This window comes from Equus caballus, chromosome 4 (assembly GCF_041296265.1).
Source record: "Equus caballus isolate H_3958 breed thoroughbred chromosome 4, TB-T2T, whole genome shotgun sequence".
Classification (NCBI taxonomy): Eukaryota; Metazoa; Chordata; class Mammalia; order Perissodactyla; family Equidae; genus Equus; species Equus caballus.
The window spans coordinates 14,948,130-14,960,157 of record NC_091687.1 but is presented as its reverse complement, the minus strand read 5'-3'; the positions used below and the strand labels follow the sequence as shown (position 1 = coordinate 14,960,157).

General features: G+C 58.0%; 1 protein-coding gene across 3 annotated transcripts in view; it reads left to right on the top strand.

Annotated features, from left to right (window-relative positions):
- The window catches only part of GCK (glucokinase), a 50,537-nt gene extending 38,893 nt beyond the window's left edge, over positions 1 to 11,644 (top strand). Inside the window, exons 2-10 of one of the 3 annotated variants that reach the window (XM_070264372.1) lie at positions 3,075 to 3,237; positions 3,797 to 3,951; positions 5,051 to 5,170; positions 6,400 to 6,495; positions 6,688 to 6,787; positions 8,271 to 8,454; positions 9,454 to 9,609; positions 10,139 to 10,372; positions 10,682 to 11,644. In XM_070264372.1, the coding sequence (XP_070120473.1) occupies positions 3,075 to 3,237; positions 3,797 to 3,951; positions 5,051 to 5,170; positions 6,400 to 6,495; positions 6,688 to 6,787; positions 8,271 to 8,454; positions 9,454 to 9,609; positions 10,139 to 10,372; positions 10,682 to 10,826 (1,353 nt within the window). In that variant the 3' untranslated portion in view covers positions 10,827 to 11,644. Of the gene's footprint in view, positions 1 to 3,074; positions 3,238 to 3,796; positions 3,952 to 5,050; positions 5,171 to 6,399; positions 6,496 to 6,687; positions 6,788 to 8,270; positions 8,455 to 8,917; positions 9,255 to 9,453; positions 9,639 to 10,138; positions 10,373 to 10,681 lie in introns of those variants that run through there. The other 2 variants (XM_070264373.1, XM_070264374.1) reach the window with 2 other exon arrangements.
- The last annotated feature ends 384 nt before the right edge of the window (positions 11,645 to 12,028 follow it).

The following is a 12,028-nucleotide window of genomic DNA, read 5'->3' as shown; positions in this document are numbered from 1 at the left end:
TGAGCCTTCTGGCTCTGTGGGCTTGGGAAAGTGCACCTCTGTGCTCAGTTTCCTTATTTGTAAGAAATGAGATAATGAAGTACTTGTGTCCCTGGTGATTTAAGCAGGATAAGGGAGAAATGGATAAAGGAGATAAGAGGAGGCTGGAGCACGGCCTGGTACATGTGCCGGCTCCTGGGATCGTTCCCAGGGGTCTGGGAGGCAGACCTTGCCCCCTTGACTTTAACCTCACCCATGCCCCCCAGACACACAGCCTTGAGGGTTGAAGGGACCACACAGGTGGGAGTGCCCTCCTCTTGGGCTTGCATGCTGATGGAGTACGGTGTTCACAGCCCCCATGTACCTGAGAAAGGGGCTTGCACCCAGCATGGAGGACACTCCCCATGGCAAGATGTGATTTCCAGAGGTGAGGTATGCCAGAGGCCCTTGTCAGCCTGTGACCACCTGGAATATTGGACTGCGGCCCCAGAACCTTCCAGAACCACTCCCCCAACCTGTGCCCACCGGGAACAGGGAATTGGCACAAGTGTGTGTGAGGGAGTCCCCCATGGTATGGACAGTGGAAGGATCCTGCAGTGCCTGGCCTGGTCAGGACACAGTGTGAGGGCATATGACAGGGTATCTCCCGCAGTCTCCCCCATCCCATGCAGTCTCCCCACAGCCACAGTGAGAATGCAGACCTGCTTTTACAGAAATCCCATCCAATCCAGATTTTTCTGTAAAAGTGTCTCTATTTAAACGTTGGCAGCAAATTTAAGCTTTTGAGAATATTGTACAGGACAAATCAGATCCAACTTTATTTACAGAATGGAATCAAGTCCAGCAAAGGTCCCGTCTCCCTATTTCACTCATGCTCAGACGTGTCTCCTGCAAAGGCCCCAGAGGTCCTGTCAGGTGGTGTCCCGGCATCCATGTAAAGTCCCTACTGGTGGATGTGGGTCCTGTTGAGTCCTCACTGTCCCAACACTGCAGGTGCTTCTTAAGTGCTTGCAAGACTCTTTGGAGAGAAATTGCTAGATCAAAATTAAATTCAGATAGCAACTCCAAATTGCTCCCTGACTAGGAGGTTCGACTTCGTGTGATTTCTGGGGTTCCGTGGAGGGCACTTTCTGGCTTTGCCCACAGTCAGTGTCAGGGCCCCTTTGACAGCAGGTCTAGCCTCTGGTCCAAGGCCCCTCATGAGTCCAGCTTCATGGCCACGAGAGGGGCTGCCAGGACAGAGGATGGAGCCCAGCAGAGCCCGAGGGCTGGACCTTTGCAGGATCAGCATCACTTTTATTAAGAGCCCGTGGATGTCTTATAAGCTGTCCCTCTGAACAAGTCTGTCTCGGGGGAGATGCTGGGCTGCCTCTCAAGGACTCCTGACAGCAGTCCTCTTGTGCATGGCTGTGGGTGCCGGTCCCACCGCAGCGTGCTGGCTACATGTGCCTGCACAAATAACTTCTTTAAGCTTTTCCTCACCTAGAAGATGGGCAGATGCCAGTACCTCCCCTCGCATGCTGTGAGGCAGCTTGTGTAATGCACTCAACTCAGGGTCTGGCATATTGGAGGAATTCAGCAGATGGTAATGTTCTTATTACTTCCTGGTGCATTTTACATTTGAAAGTGTGTGAAAGACAGACAAAAGAGGCAAAGGTTGTAGCTGTGGGCCTCTGAGGACAGCCTGGATGGTTTCACAGAGCGCTAAGGCTTCTCCAGGGCTGAGCCCCGTGGGGACAGCCTTGGGGTGGGCTACTCTGATCCTGTGCCCGGAGCTGCAGATGGCATAGCAAACACTGGTATTTGATTCTGTGTTTTGTCATAGACTTTGTCAGCCCCATCCCTTTGTGACCTTCCCTGGGTTTAAATTTTAAGTGTGGGGGCACTGACCTCCCCAGAAGGCCCCCTCCTGCTAAAATCAGGCTTCCTTTTACCTGTCGTCGGCCAGAACGGAGCCACAGGCCCAGCTCTAAACCAAATCACCAGCCGAAGGGGAGAGGATCGCTGTGCTTGGCTTAGCGCCCTGCCCCCCCCCACCCCCCCGGGCTGTCCCTGGGTCTGGGCAGGGGCTGCCTTCCTTTAATGTGCTACCTTCTCCAACGAAATGTGGGCTCTGAAAACTGAGGAAGAAGGGGCAAAGGGTTGTGTTGCCTCCTGGCTGGAATTCAGAGCATCTCCGGCCCTGGGCTTACGGGGAGACGGCCGTGAAGAGACTGAGCTTCTGTGAAAAGTGGACCCATGGCTTTGATCAGAGTAACTTTCCTTTCCTTTTTGGTCCAAACAACCAGTGAATTAAAGTAACCTTCTTCTCTCCAGGATATGTGGGAAAGAGGCAAGGGGCAGCCACACCGCTGTCCACATGCAGGGTCCCACTTACTGGGGACACATGGGTATGGGCAGCTGCGTTCACAGCCTGACCTCGGGCCACCATGGAGGGGTGAGCGGTCACTCCCTGGAAGGTGCTGGAGGAGACTGAGCCCGGGCCGCCCATGCTCACGGGAATGGCATAATTGAATCCAAGCTTTCTGCATGCAGGCCTCCCTCTGTCAATGCATAGGGACCCTCCTCCCTCTGATGGCTACAGAGTCTTCCATGTTAGGGACCGCCATGCTTTCGTCAACCAGACACCCCTAACCAGTTTCACCTCTAACTAGTGTTCCCTTGACTATCCCTTAGACACATTTGTGCACACTTGCCCATTTGTTCCATTAGCATAAATTCCTGGAGGGAGAATGACCAGATCTTTTAGACAGTAATGCCAGCTGCCTGTCTCCTCCAGACATGCTCTTCCAGCGCCTGTCTCATCCACTTTCCAGGTTAGCGCCTCCCTCCTCCCATCGGCGGAATCTGAGGCACAAAGGGAGGCGCCACATCTGCCCTCTGCCCCTCACCCTCCAGCACACTCCAGGTCACATTTGTTTAGAGGCTGCTCGTAGAACTCTGCTATTCTAACTTTTCAACTGGTCTTAACTGTGGTAGTTTGAAACAATGGGTCATCCTGGACCCAGGGTCAGAGGGTAAAGGAGACCCTCTAGGTGTGTTGGAAACGCCCGGTTCCCACCTCCCCCACACACCCGCGCCCTCTCCCTGTGCAGGCGGAGCAGATCCTGGCAGAGTTCCAGCTGCAGGAGGAGGACTTGAAGAAGGTGATGAGGCGGATGCAGGAGGAGATGGACCGAGGCCTGAGGCTAGAGACCCACGAGGAAGCCACTGTGAAGATGCTGCCCACCTACGTGCGCTCCACCCCGGAAGGCTCAGGTACTGTGGGCCAGGGCCAGGCAGGGATGGGACCCACGTGGGAATGGCAGCTCCTCATCTGGAGGCAGCTGTCCCCAGGCCCGAGCAGGAAGAGGTACCCCTGGCCCTTCTTAGCGGCTCTGACTGACGCCAGCAGCCCTGAGACAAGTCGCAAACACACTGGGCCCCAGACACGGGCCAGTTCTCACCCTCGGCTCCGCTGGCCCAGCCCCAGTCTCAGGAAAACTGGATTTTTTCAAGTCGCAATGGGAAACTGGTTCCCCGTGGTCACTTGGGGGACACCCAGCCTGATCCTGAGACTGGGTCGTTTCATTAGGTCTTCAGTTGGGCCCTGGGCTCGGGGTGAGTTCAGTCCAAGGCAGAGGGCTCCCAGCGACTTTCCCAGTTCAGCTTCGACTCCTTCCACAGTTTACTCGGGGGTTCCCCAGATGTCTGGCCTTGACAGCCCCAGGTCCAGCTGCTCTGGACCCCCCGTGCCATCCCCTCCTGCTCTCCCTGGTCTTGGGGGTCCTGCCAGGTGGTGCCCCTAAGGCTGATGTGCTTCTCCCTGTGGCTGCAGAAGTCGGGGACTTCCTCTCCCTGGACCTGGGCGGCACCAACTTCAGGGTGATGCTGGTGAAGGTGGGGGAGGGCGAGGCGGGGCAGTGGAGTGTGAAAACTAAGCACCAGATGTACTCCATCCCCGAGGACGCCATGACGGGCACCGCCGAGATGGTGAGCAGCTTGGGCCGGGGGCTGGGGGCTAGGGTCAAGACCACCCCGGATCTCAGAACTCAGCTAGCCTTGGTGGGAAGGCCCACCAGTCCACCAGGGGTGGGAGGGCAGCTGTAGGCAGGAGGGTCACCCAGCCTCAGAGGGCCCAGGCAGGCAGCTGAGAGGACTAGGTGGATGGCCACTGGGCACAGTCCCAGCAAGTTACACCCCTGCCCAGTTTCCCAGAAGGATCAGAAACATGACAGGGTAGCTAAGAGAACACGGTGGTCCAGCCAGCATGCAGCCCACACATTCCACCCCCTCCCCATGTATCGCCCCTTGCTCTGCACCGGCATGGACACCAAGTGGGATGACTGCAATCATAATGTCTGCGCAGGCAGCAAGGCCATCCTGACCTCAGGGAGGACTAAGGAGGGGGATCAGAAGTAGAATGAACCCTGGGGGGAGGTGGACAGAACCAGAGCTGATCCCCTGAGTGGCAGGGTTTCAAGGCAGGAGGCCCATGGCAGCCTGGTCCTCACCACACCCCTAAATGCTTGGCACTGGGCATGAATCAAGGCAGTAGGGGTGGTGTGGGTGCCTCACTGGTCCCCGGCACCCAGCAGGGAGCTGAGTCAATCAGCAGAGCTCTCAGCAATGCCCAGTTCTGTGGACAGGCCCACGTGAGTGGGGTGGGGACTGGTCCTCGGCAGGGGCAGGGGTAGGGCAGCCAGGACAGCCGGAGGACGAAAAGGACACTCTGGGTGCTGGTGACAGAAATCATAGTTATGACCAGGGATATGCCTCTGCCCTGTGTGTCTGAGGCCAGATCTCACTGGGTCCAGCTGAGAAGGTCAGGCTGACAGAACACAGCTGAGCTGGGACCAACCCGGTCCTGGTGTCACCCTGTCCTGGGGGCTGCCCGGACTCTGGCATTGGGTGAAGCTCAGGGCCTGAGTCCCGACAAGCAGTGGCGATCAGGACAGGGGAAGTGAGGTCAGGCCCGGAGGCTTTGCTTTCCTGGGGCCTGATGCCTCAGCATGGGCTGAGGAACACGTCAGGCTCGAGGCCCCAGGCGGCTGCAGCTGGCCCACCCTCTGTGGTCAAATGGCTCTTCCAGCTCTTTGACTACATCTCCGAGTGCATCTCTGACTTCCTGGACAAGCATCAGATGAAGCACAAGAAGCTGCCCTTGGGCTTCACCTTCTCCTTTCCTGTGAGGCATGAAGACATAGACAAGGTAGGGCCAGGTGCAGGGGTGTGTGGGGGAGGAGGTGGATGGACGCACAGACGGATGTACATGCACCCCAGAGAAAGGCACCTTGTGAACTCTGCCCTGTGCTGCCTCCAGATGCAGCCACACAAGTTGGGAAAGATCCAAACCGTGGCTCCATCTATTACGTTCTGTGGGACTTCGGGAAGTAACCTTAGTGGATCCCTATTCTTTGCCCCCCCACACCCTGCGAGGCGTGCACTATGATCACCCCCGTGAAAGACGAGGAGACTGAGGCTTAGCAACTTGCCCATGACGGGAAGTGACAACGCTGAGGCCCACACTCGGGCAGGTGGGCTCCAGCATGCCCGCATGTCGTCACCTGCTCTACCACCTGTGGCGGAGACAGAAATGTGCAGGGCTGCGGTTTCACCTCGCCTGCGAGCTGGCAAGTTAGTCTGCCACAGCTACACATACACACACATGCACACAAGTAAGTTACACATACATATATACACATGTAAATCATACATGCATACATATAGACACAAATTATACAAACATAAACACATCAATTATACAGATATATATACATACGTCAATTATACATAAATTATATACATACCTCAATTTTACATGCATACATACATAAACACACCAATTGGACATGCACATGGATGTAAATTTTAGATGCATGAGTGCGAATCATATGTGCACACATGTAAATATACATGCATGTACATACACGTGTACATTACACAGTCATATATACATGAGTGTATAAATCATACCAGCATGAGTTAACACATGAGACCTCTGGGTCAGAGAGAAAGCCAGTTCGGTACTCACAGCAGAATGGCAGCTGGAGCAACAGCTCGTGTTGGTTTTCTGAGCCCCAGTCCCCACAGCATACAGAGCTCCAGATGGTTCCTTCACATGCAGAGGGTGCGCTACAGGAGAGAAGCCCGATCTTACTCAGGGCCGCTCCCCTCTGGATCACATCCTGCTCTGGGAGACGTCTCTGGGCTTTACCATACAAAGATTCTGAAATTGGCTGGGACCCAGCCCTGCAGAAATACGAGATGTTTGTGGCGAATGGTCTCCAATTCCTCTCAAAGTTATGTGGCTGCTTTGAGCCTAAGTTTCCTCGACTCTAAAGTGGGGTGCGTGTCCCTGTTGTCCGAGTTAGCTCCCCTTCCCTTCACCCCTGCCCCCAGCATTCGTCAGCAGCCACAGAGGCCCTCCTCTTCTCTCAGGGCATCCTTCTCAACTGGACCAAGGGCTTCAAGGCCTCTGGAGCAGAAGGGAACAACATTGTGGGGCTCCTGCGAGACGCCATCAAACGGAGAGGGGTGAGGCGGCACCTGCCCCTGCCCCTGCCCTGGGTCCCCCTCACTCTCCCCCGAGTCCAGGATGCCGGGGAGGGCCTTCTGGGCGTCCACCCAGGAAGGAATCCTGTCCTCCCTCACCTGGCTGGACCAGCCCAGAGCAGGCTGAGTCGAGACCCCCAGCCCTATCACCGCTGCCTCTGCGCCTCTTGGCAGGACTTTGAGATGGACGTGGTGGCGATGGTGAATGATACTGTGGCCACAATGATCTCCTGCTACTACGAAGACCGCCGGTGTGAGGTTGGCATGATTGTGGGTAAGAACGTGTGCCCTGCCCTATCCAGGGGCCTTGCCACCTCAAAAGGTTCTGCTGTCAAAAGACAGCGCTAAGGCTCCCCTGTCTACAGCATGGTGCACAGGCCTCCTCCTGCCTCTGCCTCGGGCCCCGAGGAGTTAAGGCCAAAGTCCTGAGCAATCAGTGATGGCCGGAGCAGGGCCTATGTGCCAGGCACCAATCCCACAGGTGCTGGAGCCCCAGACAGTCTTGGGGAACAGCAATGTTGTCCTGAATGCAGGCGCTATTTACTGGTAGGAAGCATTTCAACACGTGCAGGTCACTGCATCAGATGGCACACCAGCTGCATGTCCGCTTAGTCCATCAGGATTTAATTAAAACACCTTATCTGGTAAATTGACCAAACTGGACGGATTTGTCCAAGTGGAAGAGGATAAGCAAAAGTCGTCATTCCTTCCTGGTTGGTCTAACCCTGGCCAGGGCAGCAGCCTGCCCTGCCAGAAGTAAAGGCAGATACCAGGAAGGGAGGCAGTGCCGGCCTCCGGGGCTTTCCACACTGACCAACGGCCTTTCCCAGAAGTTCCCAAGGTGTTACAACGAGCGTGTACTGAAAAGCAATCCTGTCACATCAGTTAGCCCGTGGGCACACAGGCATGCAGGGTTTTTTCTGGACTCTCTGTGCCCTGGTTACCCAGAAAGTCAGGGGTAAAGTTGTTTGCTTTGCTGGGCCCTTCGGAGCTAGCCCTGAAAGGTTATATATTTGTGTTCTTAGGACCCCACCTGCAGTTGTATGTCTGTGTCCTGAGCTGCAGCCTGACCTGCTGTGTCTCTCCTCTTGTGTGTCACACCTTCTCCTTTCATCCTCGCCTTTCAGATGGAAAGTTGTCATTAAGGCCACCACCTCCAGGAGCCCTGGCCATCCTCCCCGCTCTCTCCTCCACAGCTGCCTGGGGCAGTGGGGTTGGGGCACCACAACCTGAGTTCTGCAGCCATTGGCCTCAGGCATACCCCTCTTGGAGCAGAGATGGCAGCGGGCGGCCTGTGCTCACATCTGCTCTGCAAACACTCTTGGTTACTCTGCTCAGTGCTGAAGATAAAATCATAACATCCCACACCCATCTCTAGTTGGCAAAGCACTTTGACACGTTTCCCTCAATCCTCCCAACTACCCAGGAAATGGGAGGAGAAGGTGTTACCATCCCCTCCTAGGGAAGAGGAAGAGCCCAGAGAGGTGGGCTTATCTACCTGAGGTCACACAGCAAACCCAGGTCTTCTGGTGCGTGAGAAAGCCACCTTTCCTCTGCTCCAGGGACGCAGGGAAACCTTTCCACAGTGGTGGGTGTGGAGGGCTCAAGGAAGCTGGGAAGACAGGGTCCCAAAGGGCTTCCCGCCTGCAGGAACCAGAGCCTACTCAGGGATGGGGAGACATCCAGGAGAGGCAAGGTCGCAGGAAGGTGCCATGCCCCGCCCTAGGCAGCTGGGGCGTGACGCTGCCGCCCCACAGGCACCGGCTGCAACGCCTGCTACATGGAGGAGATGCAGAACGTGGAGCTGGTGGAAGGGGACGAGGGCCGCATGTGCGTCAACACCGAGTGGGGCGCCTTCGGGGACGCGGGCGAGCTGGACGAGTTCCTGCTGGAGTACGACCGCGTGGTGGACGAGAACTCCCTGAACCCTGGCCAGCAGCTGTAAGGCGCGCCCCTCCCCCAGCCCGCTGGGGCGGCAGATGGGGCCGGCCACGCAGATAATAGGCTTGTTTTTAAACAGCTCTGGGGAAAAGCAAACTGACAACCCCCTCGTAAGCCGGCTAGTCTCCTCCTCCAGCTCCCACGCATGTCGTGGCCCTCTGTAAACCGGGAACAGTGAGAGATGTGAAGGTTTAGTCCTCAAAAAGACAGTCTGTGCATGGATGAGCCGGGACCTGGCCCCCTGGACAGGGGGCAGGAAGGCTCTGAGACGCCCCCAGGAACATTAACTGGGTTTAACCCAGAGTTCCCCAAAGTACAGACAGATCCGTCCAGGTTCACAGAACGGACAGCTGTATTTTGGGGAACGCTGCGGGCTCGCACAACACAGCTTGAGAACCAGCCCTCACAGAGCTTGTCGGAGTCACGGCCACCCTTTATTAGGCGCCTAACAGACGCGCCAGGCACGTGCTGGCTGACTCCGTGGCTAGCTTCCTCTCTGACTCTCATAACCCTCCGCTAGATCAGTAGTATTCAATGTACTACTAGATGAAAATAGGAAGGCTCGCAGACGCCGGCCGGCACCAGCGGTCAGCTCCGTGGATTTCAGGAGCGCAGAGCCCCAGCGGGGCGGCAGGGGGGCGCCCAGGCTGGTCACCAGCGCCTCGGAGCCGGAGCCGTAGTTTTCCCAACTGCAACCGAGCGATGAGAACAGCACCCCATCACAGGATGTGGGAGGACTAAAGGGGATTCAGCGCAAGGCCCATCAGAGGGGCTGGGCCACTCTCGAGGCCCCACAGCAGGTTCCTCACCCCTGTAGTCCTAAAGCCCCCCGCTCATAAATGAGGGAACGGGCACGAACCCAGGCTTGCCAAGGGTGGGTGTCACAGCGCCCAGATGGCCGCCTCATGGCCGCGGTGGGGGGCGGTGGGGCCGGCTCCCAAGCTCCGCCTGCGCGTGGGAACCTCCCTGCTGGGGATGACCCGGCCGCCCCCTGTCCAGATATGAGAAGCTCATCGGCGGCAAGTACATGGGGGAGCTGGTGCGGCTCGTGCTGCTCAAGCTTGTGGACGAGAACCTGCTCTTCCACGGGGAGGCCTCCGAGCAGCTGCGCACGCGCGGCGCCTTCGAGACGCGCTTGGTGTCGCAAGTCGAGAGGTGCGTGGGTGGAGCGGACGGTGGGGCAGGTACAGGGGGCAGTGCGCAGAGGGCGGGGTCCGGGACAGGGACACAAGGGGCGAGGTTGCGGGTGAGGCTTGGGGGTGGGCGCTCGGCCGGGGAGGGGGCGATGCGGGGGGGGGGTGCGGGGGAGGGTGAGGTCCTGGGGTGGGGAGCCGGACGGAGCTTAAGGGGGCGGGGGTGGCCTCCTGCCCCCGGTGGAACCCGCCGCCGGGCAGTGGAAGCAGCCCGCGCGTCCCCACCATGGGCCGCGGACATCGCCTCACTTCATCCACGCAACAGCCTTGAGGCGCGGCAGTGTCGCCCACCTTAGAGCGGATACCCAGGGCTTAAACAGTGGAGTCATGACCAGGTTACTGCTGGTGCCTTGCGGAATCGGACGTGCTCCCCTCCGGAGCCCGAGCCCCAAGCGCTTTACCTGGGTGAGGTCGGCACGGGTTGGAGAAGAGGTCGCCGCTGGGGCCGACCCTCCAGCGACGCCCTCGGCCCTCCCGCCCCCGCCCCGCAGCGACTCGGGCGACCGCAAGCAGATCTACAACATCCTGAGCACGCTGGGGCTGAGGCCCTCGGGCACGGACTGCGACATCGTGCGCCGCGCCTGCGAGAGCGTGTCCACGCGCGCCGCGCACATGTGCTCCGCGGGGCTGGCGGCCGTCATCAACCGCATGCGCGAGAGCCGCAGGGAGGACGTGATGCGCATCACCGTGGGTGTAGACGGCTCGGTGTACAAGCTGCACCCAAGGTGCGCCCCGCAGCCATCCGCCCACCCCGCCGCGCCCCGCCTCCCCGTCGTGGGAGCGCGTCCTGAGGGCACAGCCGGGCCGCAGTCCCCGCTTAGGAAATGCGGGCCGAGAAGGACCCTCTCTGAGGCCCCAAGGATTCTTCTCTCTCGTCCCCCTTGGCTCACACCCATGGGAAGGGTCCCCTAGGCTTATCCCCTGTGGCTGCCTTCAGTGAGCGTGACCGGCTCTGGAGGGTGGGCCCGAGGCGGGGGGAGGCCAGCTGGGAGCGCAGGCAGGAGGTTCGGCAGCTCTGCTTCCCCCCTGCTCAGCTTCAAGCAGCGGTTCCACGCCAGCGTGCGCAGGCTGACGCCCAACTGCGAGATCACCTTCATCGAGTCGGAGGAGGGCAGCGGCCGGGGCGCGGCCCTGATCTCCGCGGTGGCCTGTAAGAAGGCCTGCATGCTGGGCCAGTGAGAACCGAGGCGGCGTGGCAAGGAGGAGGCTGGCGCCGGTGCTGGACCTGAGCTCCAGGGAACGTGCTCCCCACAGATGCTCCCGGCCTGGGGGGTCAGGAGGCCTCTCCTTGTAAGGACCATGGATGCCTCCTATCCCTGCTGCCACTCCAGAAGATGGGGAAAGGTCCGCAGGGGGAATGTGGGACCCGGGCAGCCCTCTTCTCTCAGAGTCAGTTGGTGGGACAGCCCTGGGGCCTTGACTGGGTTGGGGGCTGGATGAGCACGAATGGAGACCCCCAATGTCCCTTGCCTTTCTTTCTGTAATGGAGGACCCAGAAAGGAGTCACTCACTCAGGACTTTGTTGCGTTTCTGCACTGCCTGCCTCTCGGAGCTTTCAGCCCAGCTCTGGGAAGCGGGTGCCCTCTGCTGCGGCCTGTCTTCCCTGGGAACTCAGCCTAAATGGGGAGGCACCCCCCCCCCCCAGTCCCCCTGGGGCCAGCCAGACCTAGAGCTAGGCCTGGGCTACCAGCGGGTAGGGTGGGAGGGGAGGCTGCAGGTACACTCAAAGCCTGGAGATGGCAGCCTTTTCCCTCCCATAGTGCCATCCCTGAGTGGTTTGGGGTTCTGGGATGGACCCTCACAGGAGATGCAAAGCCCCTAGCCAGGGGCCCTGGAAGAGGTGGAGCCCAGGCCCCAGCACAGGCAGGCCTGGGGGCACCCGGGAGGGCCCACCCAGGCTTCTCGTCTCACCAGACCTCCATGTGCCACACCAACCTCTCCATGCCCAACCTGGGACAGTGTGGGTTTTTTTAATTAAAAGTTTTAAAAGTTTAGAACATGGCCTTGTCCAGTGTTCTTTATCTCTGGGTATAAGGGCTGTGGGTATTTGTAGGATTTTAGCATCCACTCAGTTTTCAATGAAAGAAACTACCAACTGTGTCGTTTCATTCAGAGCTTAACCCAAAGTTGTGATCTTGAGCAGTCAAACCCCCCTTGAGATGTTCTCTTGTTTTCTGGTGTGTCTCTTATGGAATTGCTTCCAGTCTTTTTAGTTCTCTCGACTCTAAATTATGCATCAGAAGTTTGCGCAAGCATCCAATTCATTATTGGTACTAATGTACCCATGTTTGAGCATTCACATATCAGATCTCATTTGAATATAGATTACTTCCTAGTTTTCCTTTATGTTACAGATCAGGGCATTGTATTGATTTTCAAAA